The following is a 20,028-nucleotide window of genomic DNA, read 5'->3' as shown; positions in this document are numbered from 1 at the left end:
ACTTTCACACACACAATGGTGAAGGACAGGCAGACGGAGGAAAGGAAAAGGGGTCCTCATACCACACACACCCCCTCAGGTTATATGAGCAGATAACCCTGAGATCACTCGGTGAAGGAGAGTGTTAAAAAGCATTCAGTTTACGCATATTCCAAGTGAAAGCTAACATAAACGCTGGGAAATGTCCTCTCAAAGACCAGTAGCCACAAATGAAACAAAAGGGGCCCCCTCGTGGAATCTGTTGACAGAGAGGTGACACTGCTAACAACCGAGTGATTTGTCCCTGTGCTCAGCAGCATGGCCAGAGGGCAGGTGACAGACATAAATATAATTTCCCAAGGGAAGAGGAAGGCGATCCGGTGGGAGCCGAGGACAGGAGGTCATGAAATTTAGAGTAACCGAACTTAAGGGCAAGAACAATCCATCCCAGATGTCAAGAGAAGTGAAGCAAAAAATGGAAGAACACGGATGTATTTAAAGCCACGGCTCAAAAAGTGGGGCAGTGGAGGGCTGTGCCCACATGGCTGCTCCGCTGCCTCCTGCCCTCTGCCCCCACATGTCTCATGCCTCTTCACATTCATCCTCATCACTACCCAGTCTGTATCTTCTCACTCCCCTTCCTTTGTATCTTCCTTCTCTACCTGGAATCCAGGTAGAATTTAAAGAATTAAAGATCTAGGTTTGCTCTAGAGAACAATGACTTGCTGCCATAGCCACAAGAGAGACATCCCCAGTTGGTGACACACACATGGGTTTTGAGGGACATCCCCCCTACACGCAAGCACAGATTCCAAGCAGCAAGGAGTCAGGAACAAGAGTAAAAGTGCAAAAGAGCCACAAGACTGGACAGACCGAGAAATGGGTGAGCAGTGGTGGGTGGGTCGTCAATGAAACTCAGAGCAACAAAGGAAAGTTCCCAAAGAGGGCTCAGAGGGGAACAGTGACAAAGATCATGATTTTCTAAGGATATGGAAACTATTTCTGCTTGAGAGTCTTTAACTTTTTCAGAAAAGAACCCAGGTGCACACGATCTGCACCTATATATGTAAGTAATTAGAACAAAGCAAACATGAAGCTGACATTGCAAATGGTTACAGAGAAAAACTAGGGCCCTGCTGCCACCAGGATTAATTTCCAGATGCATGTTGAAAGTCTCATTGCTTTAAAAAATTAAACTTAACTTTTAATAAAAGAAATATGTATTCATAGTAAGAAAAGGAAGTGTACAAGAAAGGAACATGACTATGAATTAAATAATTAAGCAACTAAGAGCAAGGTCACGACCACAGGCAGACCCAGGGCCCAATCCTGACCGTGTGTCATCTGGCTGCTGTCATCAGTGTGTTTATTCATGAGTAGCATCGGAAGTCATGAGAAAATGTCACCAATATGCTCTATGCAAGAATATAGAGAGCGTAAAGAACATTCTAATAAAAGTTTTACTTGAGTCATAATAAAATTTAAAATCTCAGTGATACAAAATTAACTTCATTTTCTATTATAGACATAATGCATGCCTATAATTAAAAAAAAATCACACAGAAATAAACAACCCACTCTTAAAAAGGGCAGAAGATATGAACAGACGTTTCACCAAAGTAGATACACAGATTGCAGACAGCAAATGAAAAGATGCTCAACATCATAAATCAGTATGGAAATGCAAATTAAAGCAAGATACCACAATACAGCTACTAGAATGGCAAAAATTCAGAACACTGACAAATGCCGGTGAGGATGTGAAGAAGCATTCATTGCAGGTAGGAATGCAAAATGGTGGAGGACTTTGGAAGACAAGGGGGTAGTTTCTTACAAAACTCAATATTCTTACCATACAATCTACAGTTGTGCTCCTTGATTTATACCCATATGAGTCAAAAACTTAACGTCCACACAAAAACCTGCACATGAATGTTTGTAGTTGCCTTTGTAGTCTGCCTTATTCATAGTTGCCAAAACTTGGAAGCAACTAAGCGGTCTTTCAGTAGGTGAGAGGATAAATAAACTGTGGTCCATCCAGACAAAGGAATACCATTCAGGGCCAAAATGAATTGAGCTATCAAGCCATGAAAAGACATGGAGGAACTTGAAAATACTAATTACTAAATGAAAGAGGCTAATTTGTAGAGGCCAGACTCTGTATGATTCCAGCTATGACATTCTGTGTGTGTGTTAGTTGCTCGGTCACGTCCAATGCTTTGTGACCCCACGAACTGTAGCCCGCCAGGCTTCCCTGTCCATGGAATTCTCCAGGCAAGAATACTGGAGTGGATTGCCATTCCCTTCTCCAGAGGGTCTTCCCGATCCAGGGATCAAACCCTGGTCTCCTGCATTGCAGGCAGATTCTTTACCGTTTGAGCTACAGGGAACAAAACTATGGAAATGGTGATAAGACCAGTGGCTGACAGAGATGGTGGGAAAGGAGAGAGCGATGAACAGGTGGAGTACACAGGAGTTTTAGAAACTACTCTATATGAAATTATAATGGAGGACATGTCATTACACATTTGACCAGACCCATCAGCAGTGGCCACAGGACTGGAAAAAGTCAGTTTTCATTCCCATCCCAAAGAATGTTCAAACTACCGCACAACTGCACTCATCCCACACGCTAGCAACATAACGCTCAAAATTCTCCAAGCCAGGCTTCAATAGTACGTGAACCGTGAACTTCCAGAAGTTTAAGCTGGATTTAGGAAACGCAGAGGAACCAAAGATCAAATTTCCAACATCCGTTGGATCAAAGAAAAAGCAAGAGAATTTCAGAAAAATATCTACTTCTGCTTCATTGACTATGCTAAAGCCTTTCGCTGTGTGGATCACAATAAACTGAAAAATTCTTAAAAAGATGGGAATACCAGACCACCTTACCTGTCTCTTGAGAAATCTGTATGAAGGTTAAGAAGCAACAGTTAAAACTGGACATGGAACAACGGACTGGTTCCAAACTGGGAAAGGAGTATGTCAAGGCTGTATATTGTCACCCTGCTTATTTAACTTATATGCAGAGTACATCATGAGAAATGCTGTACTGGATGAAGCACAAGCTGGAATCAAGATTGCCTCGAGAAATATCAATAACTTTAGATATGCAGATGACACCACCCTTATGGCAGAAATCGAAGAGGAACTGAAGAGCCTGTTGATCAAAGTGAAAGAGGAGAGTGAAAAGCTGGCTTAAAGCTCAACATTCAGAAAATGAAGATCATGGCATCTGATCCCATCACTTCATGGCAAATAGATGGGGAAACAATGGAAACAGTGAGACTTTATTCTCCTGGGCTCCAAAATCACTGCAGATGGTGCTTGCAGCCATGAAATTAAAAGACGCTTGCTCCTTGGAAGGAAAGCTACGACCAACCTAGACAGCATATTAAAAAGCAGAGACGTTACTTTGCCAACAAAGGTCCATCTAGTCAAAGCTATGGTTTTTCCAACAGTTATGTATGGATATGAGAGCTGGACCATAAAGAAAGCTGAGCACCAAAGAACTGATGCTTTTGAACTGTGGTGTTGGAGAAGACTCTCGAGAATCCCTTGGACTGCAAGGAGATCCAACCACTCCATCATAAAGGAAATTGGTCCTGAATATTCACTGGAAGGGCTGATGCCAAAGCTGAAGCTCCAATAATTTGGCCACCTGATCCAAAGGACTTGGGAAATACTCTAATGTCAGGAAAGACTGAAGGAAGGAGAAGAAGGGGACGGCAGAGGATCAGGTGGTTGGATGGCATCACCGACTCGATGGACATGAGTTTGAGCAAGCTCCAGGAGTTGGTGATGGACAGAGAAGCCTGCCGTGCTGCAGTCCATGAGGTCACAAAGAGTTAGACATGACAGAGCGACTGAACTGAATTGAACTGATAGAAGGTGTAACTGATGAGCAAGCCTTTATGTAAATTGTGGACTCTGGTTGACGATGGTGAGTCCCTATAGGTTCATCGATGGTACAAATGGTGCTGTGAGCCTAAAACTGCTCTAGAAAGTAAAATTTATTAATGAAAAAAATCAAACAGAGCCCACAGATATAGGGCAAAGAATACACTGCCATGTACACCCCCACATCCCCGTCTTGCTTCCTAAAGGCACATATAGTTAATAAAGTCCTGTGGACTTTTCTAGAATGTCTCTTATGTATGTAAGATTAAAAACAAATCTTGATTTTTTTTTTCTTGCATGTTCTAAAAAGACCTTTCCCATCCCGAGACATGGTAAGGATCAGTCTGCACTCACACTCTTTGTGGGCTTCCTCTGACTGGGTTGATTCTTCCAGTGACATGTCTCCGTGGTCCCACAGACCCACGGCTGGTACCCTTGTCACAGCTACAGCTTTACTTTTACTTGAGTTTTTATGAGCTTTGAAAGGACAGGGGACACATCAGTAGGTTGCTCACTGCTGGATTCTCAGAATCTGGCCCGGAACCTAGCACTGTAGACACAGTTTCTAATTTGGACCTATTGCAATATTTACACTGAACTCTTCAATCATGTGGGAATTTATTTTACTGGAGAACATGAAGAATATTTCTGTTCTTGTTTTATCCCATCACTTACAGAACAATTCTTTCTTTTCCCACCATTGTGAAACAAATGCCATCATATACATTCATCTATATACCTTTAAACACACACACATTCGATTTTTACTCTCTTGGGGTCTGTGGTGGGACTCTTTCTTGTGTTACCTTGCTCTACCCATAGAAACGGTCAAATGACATTGTTTTGATTATCTTGGAGTTAGATTATGCTTTAATATCTGACTGGACTAGTAATTTGTCACTATGACCCTTTCCCTAATTAGATTGGTAAAAAATCACTTGATGAAGCCCTCCATCAAGAAGATGATTTTAAAAATAAGTTATTAAATTAAAATGGCAGGGAGTTCCTGTTCCATTCTCCTTTTATAAATTCATGGACTGTCTTTTGGCCCACCAAGCATCCGCTTACTTGAGCAACCCCGCCCGATGGAAGACGTACAGGTCCTGGTCTAAGGTGCAGTTGTTGAAGGGAACCACCTTCACGAAGCTCTGGATGAGGGCAAACTCAGGGGTGAGATGCGGCACAGAAATGATGCAGAAGTCCTTGTCCTGATGTGATTGGAAACCAGAAATCATTCATCACTAAACAAATTCCTGCTGTAAAACACTAAAGAAAAGAGGAGTAAAATGTGTGAAGGAGACGGTATTCAAGTTAAACATTCCTATCATTTGGAAAATAATCAGAAAATTCAGGGAGATAAACAACTATAATAATATGGAGAAAATTTCTGGTGTTTGACTGAAACCTACATAAAAGAATATTGTGAACAATGAAAGCCATTTGGTACGGCTGTTTTTTTGGAAGTAGCGTTTTAAACTAAGGATGTTTGCATTTGCAAATTCACTTGTATCCAGGAGCAGTGAATATGAATGAAGCAGTGCACTGTCATGGCAAAGGCCTAGGTTTACCAAGTGATGCTGTGCCAGTCGTGGTTCCCTCCTCTATGAGGTGAGAGGGTGGTACTTCAGGCCTTTTCAGCTCGAAAGTCCTGTGATTACACAGGCATGGATGTCTGTGTATTTTATTAGGATGTGATCTTACTTGTGTGATGAAATCTGTTGCTGCTACTGCTAAGTCACTTCAGTCGTGTCCGACTCTGTGCGACCCCATAGACGGCAGCCCAGCAGGCTCCCCCATCCCTGGGATTCTCCAGGCAAGAACACTGGAGTGGGTTGCCATTTCCTTCTCCAATGCATGAAAGTGAAAAGTGAAAGTGAAGTCGCTCAGTCGTGTCCAACCCTTAGCGACCCCATGGACTGCAGCCTACCAGGTTCCTCTGTCCATAGGATTTTCTAGGCAAGAGTACTGGAGTGGGTTGCCAGTGATGAAATCTAAGGGCAGGTTAACCTGGGCAGTGAGATCTGCATGTCCTGACCTGTGTCTGCACTATCCAATGTGCTGGCCAGGAGCTACTTCTGGCCACCGAGCATTTGGAACCTGGCTAGTGTGACGGGGGAAACCCAATTGTTACTTTTATTTCATTTTGATTAATCTAAATTTAAGTTTCAAAACTGATACTTGGGAACCCTCCTACATTGTTGGTGGGAATGTACACTGAGAAAGCCACTATGGAGAGCAGGATGAAGGTTCCTCAAAAAACTGAAAATAGAACTATCATATGACCCAGCAATCCCACTCCTGGAGAAAACTACACCTCAAAAAGGTACATGCACCCCAGTGTTCACAATAGCACTATTCACAATAGCCAGGACATGGAAGCAACCTAAATTTGCCCATCAACAGATGAATGGAAAAGAAGATGTGTGTATATATGTATACACACACACACACACACACACACACATTGGAATATTATTCAGCCATAAAAAAGAATGAAATAATGCCATTTGCAGCTGGATGGACCTAGATATTATCATATTAAGTGAAGTAAGTCAGACAGAGAAAGGCAAATACCATATAATCACATACATGTGGAATCTAAAAAAAAATGATACAAATGAACTTATTTATAAAAAGAAACAGACTCACAGACATAGAAAACAAGCTTATGGGTTGCAAAGGGGAAGGGGAGTGGGGGAGGTATGGAGTAGGAGTTTGGGGTCAGTATACACAAACTATCACATATCAAATAGATAAGCAACAAGGTCCTACAGTATAGCACAGGGAACTACAGTCCATACCCTTCAATAAAGCATAATGGTAAAGAAAAAAATAATAAAATAAAAACTCAATTGTTATTGGAAAAGTTGCATGTCTGTTTAGAACAACTGGGTATATGAATCTATTCATTCAACTATAAATCTTAGGAAATCTAAAACTAGATCAAGGAGTTCTGATGACAAGTATAAATTTTAGGAAATCTAAAAGCAGATCAAGGATTTCAGATGACAATTTAGTGCTTGTACTGCAATGTACCCTAAGTGTAAACTACACACCAGATTTTAAAAACTGAGAAAAGGGATGTTCAAGATCTCCTTAATAATTTTTCATACTGATTACATATTGAAATGATTAACTTTTGGACATAGTACAATGAGTAAAATACATTATTAAAGTTGATGTCACCTGTGTCTTTTTAGTTTTTTTTTTCTTAATAATGTGTCTGCTGGACATAGAGGACAGACTTGTGGACACAGCAGGGGAAGGAGAGGGTGGGACGAATTGAGAGAGTAGCACTGAAACATATACATTACTGTATGTAAAATTAGATAGCAAGTGGAAATTTGCTGTATGATTCAGGGAGCTCAAATCTGGTGCTCTGTGACAACACAGAGCAGGGGGCTGGAGTGGCGGGGGAAGGGAGGTTCACAAGGGAGGGGCATACATATAGCCGCTGCCAATTCATGTGGATGCATGGCAGAAACCAACACAATACGGTAAAGCAATTATCCTCCAATTAAAAATAAATAAATTTAAATTTAAAAAAAGAAAAAAAAAACAATAATGTATCTGCTGAAACATTTGGAACTTGGTGTCTACGGGACAGTGCTGCTGTGGACCGTCTCTGCTCTGCGCGTCCCCCGAGACCCTCTGCCAGGCGCCTGCAGAGCAGCTTGCTCTTCCCAGAGCTAATTTGTCCCTGTGGGATCTCGCCTCCTGCTGAACCCTGTGAAGGCATTGCCTGAGCTAATCCAAGACCCTGGGGACACACGTGCAACTCAAAGGAGTGAGTCACTCTCTGACCTTATCCTCCTTCTTTCTAGCAAAATAACAGCTCCTTCTGGAGGACTTGTGAGTCAAGTTGTCGACATACTCTAGCTGAAAAGGACAGAGTGCCACGTCCTGGGGGCTTCCTCTGGGAGAAGACATTAATGAGTTGCTTCACCGTAGATGGGAAGGATTAAGGATGAAGTAATGATGATATTTTGCTCCTGTTTCCCGTATCCTGAAATAACTAAAAAGTAAACATGTCGGACTTCCCTGGCTATCCAGTGGTCAAGATCCCATAGGGTTCCACTGTAGTGGGTATGGGTTTGATCCCTGGAGAGGGAACTAAGATCCCACATGCCACCTGGAACAGCCAAAAAATAAATAAATAAAAAGTAAACATGTCTTCTATGGTTTTAAAGCCAGCATTACTTATATCATAATACTGAAGACTTGTCTTTGCATGGACTTTATAATAGCAATGAAGTGAACTTAGTGAATTTACTTTGGGGCATCTCTGAGGGAAGCCAGCATTGCAAACCCTCTCTCAGGGTCACTACAGTGGTTTCCGAGTTTCAAAATGCCTTAAAATTAATTCAAAAAAATTATGATGGAGACCATCAGCGCCAAGGCTTCATGATCTTAACGAAATGAGGAGATACAGTCTATGATCACATAGCTTTCACGCAACAGAATTAAAACCTCTTTGGTTTTTTAGCCTCAGGATAAAGAGCATCAAGGAAAAATAAAACAATAGACATCTTGCCTATACTAGCTGTCTGAAGAAGTGTGGCTGTTGACCTGACTTAACTGACAGGCCAGCCATGAAAAAAAGCCATAAAAATCCAGGGAGGAACCTAAATTGTCTTCCTTCCCCACTTTCTTCCCTCCAATAAGGTAACAAGAGGTTGGTCAGGATTTCTATCCCTTGACAACCGTCAAACAAAAACGGAGGCGGCAGCCCAGACGCCCTGAGACAAAGAATCTTGTTTGTGCTTGGGTGTCTGCTTGGGGCCGTCCACCAACCAACAGTAGAGGGTCAAGTGGTTCCCACATGTCAGGCGATAACAAGCAGAAGACCAACCTCAAGTTCCCACCTTCTTACCCTCAGAAATGCAGTATACTGGTGTCAGAATTCTTTGAGCCAACACAAACTATAAAGAAATACAAAAGACTAACTTCACTGTTAACTCCTGACATTTTCAGATGCTACCAGCATTCTGTCCATGATTTGATTCTATTGATAATAAAACACCAGTGAAATACTCTCTAAAAGGAGTTATGCATTGAAAGAATATTAAAACAGCCTGACTGAAAAATTATTGAGAATGACAATCTTTCCTACTTTGAAGAGTTCATGATGTATTATTCAACTTTTTTTTTTTTCCAGAACAGGGAAGTGGTCCCACCTCAATATTCATACCAGATATGTTTGGATAATGAGTATGGTATCTTAGTTCTCTATAACTTTTCTAGCTTATAAAACCAATTATATTACTCAAAATTCAACATGTACTTACACGGAAAAGATGGAAAACAAAATTCATAAAGTCCAGTGACCTGTAAACAGATAATAAGAACTGTCACTGACCTCCAAGCAAATGCAGCATCCGTGTACCTTCCAAGAGATGTATGGCTCTCAACCCCTTAGGCGAGGATTAGCTAATCACTACTCAGAATGTGTGTCGAGCTGAACAGTAATCAACTGCAGAAGTCAGAAGCTTCAGATGTCAGTAATAAAGCATTTGCCTATATTCAAGATATTATTATGGCAATTAATAGTCTCTACACATTCAAAAAGCAAGACAGTCCTTTTGTGAACAGGATCCCTCCCTTCCTTTCTGGAGGAGCTGTGGGGAGACGTGTGCATATTCTAAGCTACTCTGATCTTTTTCTCTTTTATATGCAAAAGATTTTCTGACCAGCGGCAGATGCCTATTTGCAGGTGAACCATAATGGGTCATCGAATTTGTGTTTGAAAATTCAAAAAGCACATTTCTTATCTTATCACTAGCAAGGGAAAATAAATATAGGCAACAGATCTAGAAGGGTTTTTTACAGGCTTTTTAGATGTCTGTAATATCATTAGAATAAAAAGGTTTCCCTTTTTAATCTTTCAGTTGAATTGCAATTTCAAAGAAACTGAAAACTCAAGAGGAAAAAAAGTCCAAGTTAAAGCATGGTTCTAAGCAAGGCTGGGAGAATAGGATGTAATTAAACACACCCTCCAAGAAGGGAGTAGCCAGTGGCACTCTTGGTCATCTCAAAGATACTCCAGAACCTTCCAGTCTATGAAAATGTGCCAATCCTTCCTTCTTCAACACTGTTCTGTGGACAGAATGTGGAGTGGGTGGGCACCCCAAAGGGGCTCTGGACCCTAGGTATGGAAGGCAGGGGTCCACATCCAGACTTCAGGGGGCAGCAAGCAGTGGACACAGGAGTGTCTGCCCAGCACCAGGCTTCCTCCTTCCGGCAGCCAGCCTGGATTGTTGTTTGGTGTCCCATTAACCCCGCCTCAGATTGAGACTCCAGCCCCAAGTCAGTGGGGTGCATGAGGAAAGCGAGAAAGCTGTCCTCACGTCCTGGCCCCAGCCATCAGCTTAGGAAAGAGCACACAGTCCAACCAGGCCGAATGGGGCTTTGAGAGCTGGGCCCAAACCACACTGTACTCCTCACTGGCTGTAGTGCAATGCTGAGGCCACTTCTTGTGGCCCCAGGTGGGGACACTCCTCTGAAGATGGGGCCGGCAGAGCCAAAGGGTAGAGAGAAGCTTGGTCTGTGATTGGGTTATCCAAATCCCAGGTCAAGCCACACGGAAAATCAGTCCCTCCAGTGGATTATGCTTTCTTCTATGTGGCAGTTTTTGTTCATGTTTCCAAAGCCAGTTTCGGTTGGATTTTCTGTCACTTGCAACTAAAAGATTCTAGACAACCTAAACCCAAAGTCTCCCCAGAATGCAAACTCTAGAGAATGAGGAGCAGCACGTGGCTTGGGAAGGTATGATCTCGCAAACCCTGGGCAGCCTGGAATTTCATGGGCTGGAGTCTGGAAATGGGGCCTAGGAATCTGTAGATTAAAAAAATAAAAAAAACTCCCCAGAAATGAGGATGGGAAGCCAGGCTTGGAAACCCCTGACTCTGTGAGATGAAAGTATCGGGTCAACAAGGCCAGGAGAAGCTCTTCCCACGGCAGACAAGCTGGGGGCCGGGACTTGCCTTGCTTCGTACTTCTCGTCGATAAAAAACAGCTGGATGCAGAAGGCGGTAGAGGTGCCCCTGTAGATGGGGCGGAAACTGCTGGTGTCCTCAGGCAGAGAGAGGGACAATGAGCTCCTATGGCTGGTGTAGTAACCCATGTAAACCATACTGCTCACTTGACTGAGTTTTTCTGAGTCCTGCAACAAGGAAAGAGGACAAACCCAACTGGGAAACCCATTCATTTTCTGCAACTTAATGAACTAGTGGTTGCCTCGTCTCTACATGACACTGTTCCTGGGACAGATGTGACTGACTCACTTGAGACGAACCATCCCGAGCCAGGCCTGGCTTTAAGGAGATGTTCTTAATGAGATTTCAAAACTTGTAAGGATGGGAACCAGTTTTCCTGGGAAGGTCAGAAAATGAATGGTCTCGGTTGGCCTTTGATACAGGCTCCATGTTTTAACTGCATCATTGGGGAAATGGTGAAAGTGAAAGTGTCAGTCACTAGGTCATGTCCAACTCTTCGAAACCCCATGGACTGTAGTCCACCAGGATCCATGGAATTCTTCAGGAATTCTCCATTCCCTTCTCCAGGGGATATTTCCAACCCAAGGACGGAACCTGGGTCTCCTGCATGGCAGGCAGATTCGTTTAACACGTGAGCCACGAGGGAAGCCCCTTGTGTGTATAGTATAATAAAAATTAAAATCATTATTAGCACTAAAACTTATAAAGAAAATCAGGAGCTTCCTCTCTAGACAATGGGAAGAGGAGAAAGACTCTATCTATTGAAATGGTTGCAAATTATCAAAGTAGAAAGTGTAACTTCTAGGACCGAGTTGTGCGAGGGAGACAGAATAAAAGGCTTAATCTCAGTGGAATAAGGGTCATCAAGGGCGACCTGCGGAGCAGGTCCTAAGGAAGGAGGCAGCTCTGAACTGGGAGAGGGAGGTGGGAGGCCTGGGGAGGACAGGGCATAGGGGTGCAGGTGGAGAAGAGTGAGCTGCATGGGGGTGGGGGGGAGCACCAACCACTCCAGCGCCCTCGAAAGCCTTACCTCCACTTCACTAGCGTTCTCACTTGTGACTGGTGACAAAGCTTCCTCCACTGCGGCTTCTGCGCCTTTTCTCTGCAAATGACAAAGGCAAGACGTGAGAATTAATCAATACCTGCAGTGGTTCAGAGCCCAAGTTCTGGTCAAATCCTGGCCTTGCTGCTTACCAGCCGCATGACTTTCACAAAGTGAGAGAGTTTCCTCTTTCATACAAGGCGAGTAGGAGCACCACCTGCCTTGTCTCATTGTCTGAGGACACAGTCAGGACATGTGGATGGAGAGATGCTCAGTTACCTCCGAACCCTCTGCAGATGCTATTAATACTTATCCTTCCTTTACTTTCATTTTTCTGTGTAATTTGAAAGCTGCACTAGGGTTTTTAACTGCTCTGCGTGCTCAGTCACTTCAGTCGCGTCCAACTTTGCAACACTATGGACTGTAGCCTGCCAGGCTCCTCTGTCCATCGGATGTTTCAGGCAAGAATACTAGAATGGGTTGCCATTTCCTTCTCCAGGGGATTTTACCAACGCACAGATTGAACCCATGTTTCCTGTGTATCCTGCATTGCAGGTGGATTTCTTCAACCACTGAGCCATCGGGGAAGCCTATATAGGTGCCCATAAAAATATCGTCACAATAAAAAGTGGTGTGTTTCTACATGCCTCTCCCCCCAACCCGGGGCCACTCTGCCAACCATAGGAAAACAATGATCTGCTTTGTCGTTGTAGATTGTATGCTGAGTCTACTTCTGGATTATCTATCCTGTTTGACTCATCTATTATTAACCTTGACATCATTACCACACTAATTCAGTTGCAAAAATCTTGTAATAAATCTTGAAATCAGCAGCATTAGTCCTACAGTTTGTTCCCTGTCCATAGTTGCTTTGGCTGTGCTAGGTTCTTCTCAATTTCATCTGAATTTTGAAATTAGTTTTCATTTCTCTTGGGCTCCAAAATCACTGAGGGCAGTGACTGTAATCAAGAAATTAAAAGATGCCTGCTCCTTTGAAGGAAAGCTATGACAAACCTAGATAGCATATTAGCAGAGACATCACTTTGCCAACAAAGATCCACACAGTCAAAGCTATGGTTTTTCCAGTAGTCATGTATGGATGTAAGAGTTGGACCATAAAGAAGGCTGAGTGCTGAAGAATTAATGCTTTCGAATTATGCTGGAGAAGACTCTTGCGAGTCCCTTGGACTGCAAGGAGATCAAACTAGTCAATCCTAAAGGAAATCAACCCTGAATATTCACTAGAAGGACTGATGCTGAAGCACTAATACTTTGGCCACCTGATGCAAACTGCCAACTCATTGGAAAAGACCCTGAGGCTGGGAAAGATTGAGGGCAAGAGGAGAAGGGGACAACAGAGGATGAGATGGTTGGGTGGCATCACCGACTCAATGGACATGAATTTGAACAAACTCAGGGAGATAGAGAAGGACAGGGAAGCCTGGTGTGCTACAGTCCATGGGGTCACAAAGAGTCAAACACAACTTAGTGACTGAACAACAACAAAAATTAGTTTTGGCTGAGATTTCATTGATCAACTGACATCTTGAAAATATCGAGTCCTCAAAATTATGTATGGGGGATATTTCTCTACCTATTTAGGTCTTATTTCATTTCTCTCAGAAATGTTTTGTAGATTTTAGTATACAGGTTTTGATCATCTTTTGTCAGATTTACCTATTTTGTGTATTTGTACTACTGTAAATGGTGGGCTTCCCAGGTAGTGCAGTGGTAATGAATCTGCCTGCCGATGCAGGAGACCCAAGAGGCACAGGTTCAATCCCTGGGTCAGGAACATCTCCTGGAGAAGGAAATAGCAACCCACTCCAATATTCTTGCCTAGAAAATTCCATGGACAGAGGAGCTTGGCAGGCTACAGTCCATGTGGCTGCAAAGAGTCAGATGTGACTGAGCATGCTATATTGTAAATAGTATTTATTTCAATTTCTCATTGTTCATTACTCTTATGCATAGATAAAATTGAACTTTGCCTATTAATTTTGCATATATTTAGCAGTTTATTAAATTACTTATTAGTTCTAATAGCTGTTTTATAGATTCTAGATGACTATGTTATCTGCAAATTGAAAACAGTTTTAATCCTTCCTTTCCAATCTGGATGCTTTTTAAAGTATTTTCTTGCCTTTTTTCACCAGCTTGAACCTCCAGAATAATTATGAATGGAAGTGGTGAGAACAGACATTCTTGTTTCTGACCTTGGTGGAAAACCATTCAGTCTTTTACCATTAAGGATGATGTTAGCCACATGCTTTTCAAAAATAACCTCTATCAAATTGAAGAACGTCTATTCCTAGTTTTCTGAGAGTTTTATGAGGAATGAATGTGAATTTTCAAATACCTTTCCAATATTTAAGAGATAATCATACAGGTAATCCTTTTTAGAATGTTAATATGGTGAATTACTTTCATTGATCTTCTTATAATTGTATTTCTAACCTTGTAACCCAGAATAAACTCTACTTGGTCATGATGTATTGTCCTTTTAATACTCAGCTTCAATACAAGATTTTTATTTAAATTTTTCCATCAATGTTCATGAGAGATATTGATCTGAAGTTTTATTTTCCTGTAATGTTGTCTGTTGGGAAAGATCATACTTTAGATGACTTGAATCCTTTAAATATCTTGAGACTTATTTTCTAGCTTGGAATATGATCTAACTTGGTAAATATTCCACATGGATGTCGGAAGATGTATCTACTGGGTAGAGTGCTCTATTAAGTGCAAATTGGGTCAAATTGGGTAGAGTGTTCTATTAAGTGCAAATTAGGTATAACTGTCAATAGCGTTCTTAAAATCTTCTATACTCCTATTAATTTTCTGTCTACTTGTTCTATCTGTGATTAAGGGAGGGATACTGAAGTCATCAAAAAAAGTTGCTTATTTATTCATTTGTCTTTGCAGTTCTATCAGTTTTTGTTTCATGTGTTGTGAAGTTCTATGACTAGGTACATAAATATTTAAGACTGTCATGTCCTCTTGACTTCCCTTGTCCCTGGTAATATTCCCTCCTCTGAAATCCACTTCGTCTGAAATGAATGAAGCTACTCTAGCTTTCTTTTGATCAGTGTTACCATGGTGTGTCTACATGCACACTTTTCACTTGAACCTATTCTGTCTACTCAAAGTGCATTTTTGTGACCCACATATAACTGTCTTGCTTTTTAATTGAATCTATATCTGCTTTATGTGTTCTTTAATTGGGATATGTACCACAACAAAAAGACCATTTTACATTTAATGCAATTATTAACGTGTGTAGGATTAAGTCCGTCATCTTGCTGTTTGTTTTCTATTCGTCCTATCTGTTCTTTATTCAATCTTTCATGTACACCCATGGTGGATTCATGTCGATGTACAGCAAAACAAATACAATATTATAAAGTTAAAAAATAGAAAATAAACTAATAAAAAAAAAAAGAAAAAAAATTTTTTGCTGTCTTTTGGATTAATTATATATTTTTATAATTCCACTTTACCTCTTTGTAGGCTTATTAGATATAACTTTCTGAATTTGATTTGTAACTTGCTTCTTTTTTTTTTAATTTAGAGAAGCCTGGCAGGCTGCAGTCCATAGGGTCACACAGAGTCGGATATGACTGAAGCGACTCAGCACGCATGCACACATACATTCCTCCTGCCCTGTGCTATGGCCAGGAACTCTCTCAAGGCAGGAGGCCAGCACAGTCAGAGGGCTCAACAGAGTTGTTTCCCACCTTTTATGCATCACTCTCCTTTGTTACCTGATGAGCAGTCTTAAAACTTACTTCATAAAGTTTGGCAATGCTTTTTCAGGTAGGGAAGTAAATCTATAGTCTCTATCACTCCATCTTTGCCAGAAGCAGAAATCCCTCTTACTAAATTCTTTTTATCACTTCCACTCATCAGCTTCCTCTCCCACACTCTAGTCCATGCCGTAAAACCTTCTTTAAAAGCTTCAGGGTCCCTCAGGGCTCTCTCCTGGGTGGTTTTCCACCCTCATTTCCACATCCTGAACTAGCAGGCTTTCCTCTTCCCATGGAGTACCACCTCCTGAAGGCTGAGGCTGTGTTTTAGCCCCATGAGCACCCTCAGTCCCTAACAGAGAGTTCAGCGGTTATGTGTGTCCAACCTCTGTGCAGAGACAAAATCAGTCTTCAAAATACAACACCCACCCAGCTACAGGTTGGGTCCTATTGCGGTCTGTGGTACAGGAAGGCATTTTTCATAGAGACAACAAAGGCAGGGTGAGCCAGGTGGCCTAGTGCTGAGACAAAGGTCCTCCCTACCTCCTTTTCTTCCCAAGACCTTCTTCACATGAGCTGATGGGCAGGGGAAACGTTATTTTGTCCAAGATTGGAAAGGAGAAAAAAAAAAGGGGAGTTGGGGGCTGGAGTCCAGGAAGCAATGACACTGCACCAGCCCCCATCCTGGTCTCACATAGACGGAAGAGTCAGGAGGACCAGAAGCAGAAGGGCCCGGGCCATGGAACACCTGCTGGGACCCTGGCCACACGCAGTGCTGGGCTGCTCATGGTAGCCAGAGGTAAGCCTGTGTGTCCTCCCCATCTCTTTGGTGAGGCTTGTTCCAGAGGACACAGGGACCTGCCCCGAGGTCCTGCAGGAGCAGGTGAGGACCCGGAGCCCAGTCTATATGGGCATTTCTATTTCTGGGAATCATCAGTGGTCAGAGGATGGCAGAGCTAGAATGATGACTGGATCCCCGGCCCATCCCCCCAAATCCTATGTCCTCTATGATGTGGCTGACTATGTGGGGTTTGCTTCAGTGTGGGGTTTGCTCCCCTTTAGACTCTTGAGAGTCCCTTGGACAGCAAGGAGATCAAGCCAGTCAATCTTAAAGGAAATCAACCCTGAATACTCATTGGAAGGACTGATGTGGAAACTGAAGCTCCAATACTTTGGCCACCTGATGCGAAGAGCCGACTCATTGGAAAAGACCCTGATGCTGGGAAAGATTGAGGGCAGAAGGATAAGAGGGCAACAGAGGATGAAATGGTTGGATGGCATCACCAATACAATGAACATGAACTTAGGCAAACTCCAGGAGATGGTGAGGGACAGGGAAGTCTGGCATGCTGCAGTCCGTGGGGTCACAAAGAGTCGGATAGGACTCGGCGACTGAACAAATGGTCAGGGCAGCAGCATTCATAGAGCAGGAGGTGGGGTGGGGTGGAGAGGCATCTGGCTGAAGGCAGGCCAGGGAGCTGTGGCGGGTGCTTGTACAGCCTGAGGGGCCCAGTCAGGCAGGGAGAAGATGCTGCCTCACTGGATTCTGTGGACAAGGTGCATTTTCTACTGGCTTCATCCATGTCAGCCTCCTGAAACCAGGGGAGGAGTAAGGAGGCAGGGGGAGAAGGGATGGGATTCCATTCTGAGCTGAACTCTTGAAGATGTTGCGATGTTCAGATGTCTTATGAACATGCAGCCTGTCTTGCCCCTGCCCTGGTCCCCAGCTCTTAGTGCTAGGGGGGCCTTTCCCCGCTCAGGAGTCACTCCAGCACCAGGAGCGCGCCTGACCTGATGGTGCAGCAGCCCCAGGCCCGCCCCGGGCTCCAGCTGGGCAGATCATCTCCTTTACCTGGATGCTCATTTTGGTCTCCTGCGACACAGCTTCCTGCGGCTCCTTGACTATTTTCTGGGATTCCTCGCTGCTGTTCTCCAGCTCGGAGTCTTTGGGAGAAAAAGTGACACAAGGACAGAAAAGAGATGATCGATGTCCACAGAGCACAGGACACTGGCAGCAGCGTGGTCGTGTGTTTCTAAACTGCAGCACATCTGAAGGATCCAATTGTTGGGGGCAGCACTGCGAGGAGGGTGGGGGGAGAATGGGGTCTGTGCAGCCCACCTGGACTCTGAGTTCTCCGTGCCACATTCACACGATGGGATCCAGTCCAGTGGTACCCGGCCCTGCGGAAGCTGCGGGAATAAACTGAGGCCAAGGTGGGCCTGGTGGGCTGCCAGTGACTGAGCTCTGTGACTCTTTCATGGGAGCCCCTTTGAGGTTTGTAAGCAACTGGTTATCACCCTCTTGGATGGCAGGTTTTGAAATAATTTTACAACGGAATGGGGAATTAGACTGCAGTCGGCCGTGTCCGTGCTCTCAGGACACAAATGAGCCCAGGGCTGCTTTCTCTCTACGTGGAAATACTGTAAACAGGCATCAGAAAGCAGCCAAGACACTCACGTTTATACTTTCTAAGCAAGAACTAGAGCTGAGCTTACGTTATCACTTCAATATGTTGTGGAAAGTCAATAATCAGGGTGGTGTTCATGTACGCAGTGTTCACGTGTTTGTAATGTTCACCAAAAAATAGAGCAGAAGTTTTCCCATGGGTCTAAAAAGCTATTTCCCCTCCTTTCCTTCCTCCTCCTTCTGCTCTTTTCTTTATTCCTGTCTCTCTCTCCCCAACCCCAGCCCTTCACCCCCTGCATCTCTCCTCTTCCACCGTCTCTCCCCCTTCCCTCCCCCACCCCATCCTCTCTCGCTCCCTCTGTGTCTGCTCCACGGAGGGACTCAGCCCTGACCCCTGCTCGCAGCCTCTGGGTCTCAGCTCCTTCCAGCCCTAGGATGCTCCGCCTGGGGGCTGCCCCTCCCAAGAACTGTCCGCACAGACACAGGAGGGACCCTGGGCCTGCAGGAGGCCCCAGACACTGGGCTGCCGGTGTGCCCTGCTGCCCCATCTTCCCATTTCTAAGCATCACAGCAGACGGGATGGGGCCAAAGGCTGCGACCCTCTCTGTGTCCCCCTCTCACACTGTTTCTGGTTCCTCCAGCAGCAGCCAGAGTCAATGGGTCCTACAGATTACCTCTAGACCCTGCATCCGCACTGGCTCACACCCTATACACTGCCTCGGGCAAAGACACAGACGAATGAAATAGAACGAAATTCTAAGTACAAGAAAAGTCAGCTGCCCAGAGAGGTGGAAGGGGAGAGACGAAGAGGTACATGATGTTGAAGTTACCATGAGAGAATGTCACCCTGGCAGAGCGAGAAGCTCTTCTACATGGAGAGCTAGTGACAGGAGAGAGGACAAGGGACTCAGAATCCCTGCTCTGAAGAAAGATGCTTTGGGGACAATGAACCCTAGCATGTCCGTCCCTAGCACCTGGAAACATCCTGCTCCCCGCAGAACTTTCCAGTCGTCTGTACAGCATTTCCAGTGTTCTCAGGCTGGCAAGAGTAGAGGGCTTTTTAGGTGAATTTAGCTTGTTGTGGTGATACAACTTGTGTGCAGTAGAGTGCACATGAATCTCTACATGTATCAACTCCCATGTAACAATCACTTAAATGAATACTAAAGCTTTTCCAGAGCCCAAAGATTCCCCTCACCTGCTGCCCAGCCAACACACCCTTTAAAGGTAGCAGCTGGTCTGACTTATAACATCACCAATTCAGTTTGCTCAGAAGCAAAGTTTTTTAAATTAAATATATATATATATATAATTCCCTATTTTTGAGTTGTACTTTATATTTTAATGAAAAAGATAGTCTTAAGCTTTAAATTTGAAGAACTACCAAAAACAGTCTAGTTTAAAAGAAAACTAGACTTCCCCTGTTCATTTACTTACTGAAGCATAGTTGATTTGTAATGTTGTGTTGGTTTCAGGTGTACAGCAAAGGGGGTCAGTTTTATATGTATATCAGGGCTTCCCCGGTGGCTCCACAGTAAAGAATCTGCCTGCCAATGCCGAAGACTCAAGTCCAATCCTTGGGTTGGGAAGATCCTCTGGAAGAGAAAATGGCAACCCACTCCAGTATTCTTGCTTGGAAAATCTCATGGACAGAGGAGCCTGGTGGGCTACAGTCCGTGGGGTTGCAAAGAGTCGGACACGACTGAGTGACTAAACAACAACAACCTATATATGCATATGTGTGTGTGTGTGTGTGTGTGTGTGTGTGTGTGTGTGTGTGTGTGTGAAAGTTGCTCAGTCGTGTCTGACTCTTTGCAACCCCATGGACTGTATAGTCCATGGAATTCTCTAGGCAAGAATACTGGAGTGGGTAGCCCCTTCTCCAGGGGATCTTCCCAACCCAGGGATCGAACCCAGGTCTCCCACATTGCAGGCAGATTCTTTACCACCTGAGCCACA

General features: G+C 43.8%; 1 protein-coding gene across 1 annotated transcript in view; it reads right to left on the bottom strand.

Moving 5' to 3' along the window:
- Positions 1-20,028, bottom strand: part of CFAP61 (cilia and flagella associated protein 61) — a 252,305-nt gene that overhangs the window by 160,002 nt on the left and 72,275 nt on the right. The window contains exons 9-14 of the mRNA XM_081558711.1: positions 17,515-17,606; positions 15,564-15,579; positions 11,905-11,969; positions 10,863-11,041; positions 9,168-9,207; positions 4,948-5,087 (exon numbers count right to left, since the gene is read on the bottom strand). Of these exons, the coding sequence (XP_081414837.1) occupies positions 4,948-5,087; positions 9,168-9,207; positions 10,863-11,041; positions 11,905-11,969; positions 15,564-15,579; positions 17,515-17,606 (532 nt within the window). The remainder of the gene's footprint in view (positions 1-4,947; positions 5,088-9,167; positions 9,208-10,862; positions 11,042-11,904; positions 11,970-15,563; positions 15,580-17,514; positions 17,607-20,028) is intronic.

This window comes from Giraffa tippelskirchi, chromosome 13 (assembly GCF_054371585.1).
Source record: "Giraffa tippelskirchi isolate mGirTip1 chromosome 13, T2T-mGirTip1v1.2.pri, whole genome shotgun sequence".
Classification (NCBI taxonomy): domain Eukaryota; kingdom Metazoa; phylum Chordata; class Mammalia; order Artiodactyla; family Giraffidae; genus Giraffa; species Giraffa tippelskirchi.
Note: the sequence above shows the minus strand (reverse complement) of the source record. Positions and strands in the feature narration are given on the sequence as shown.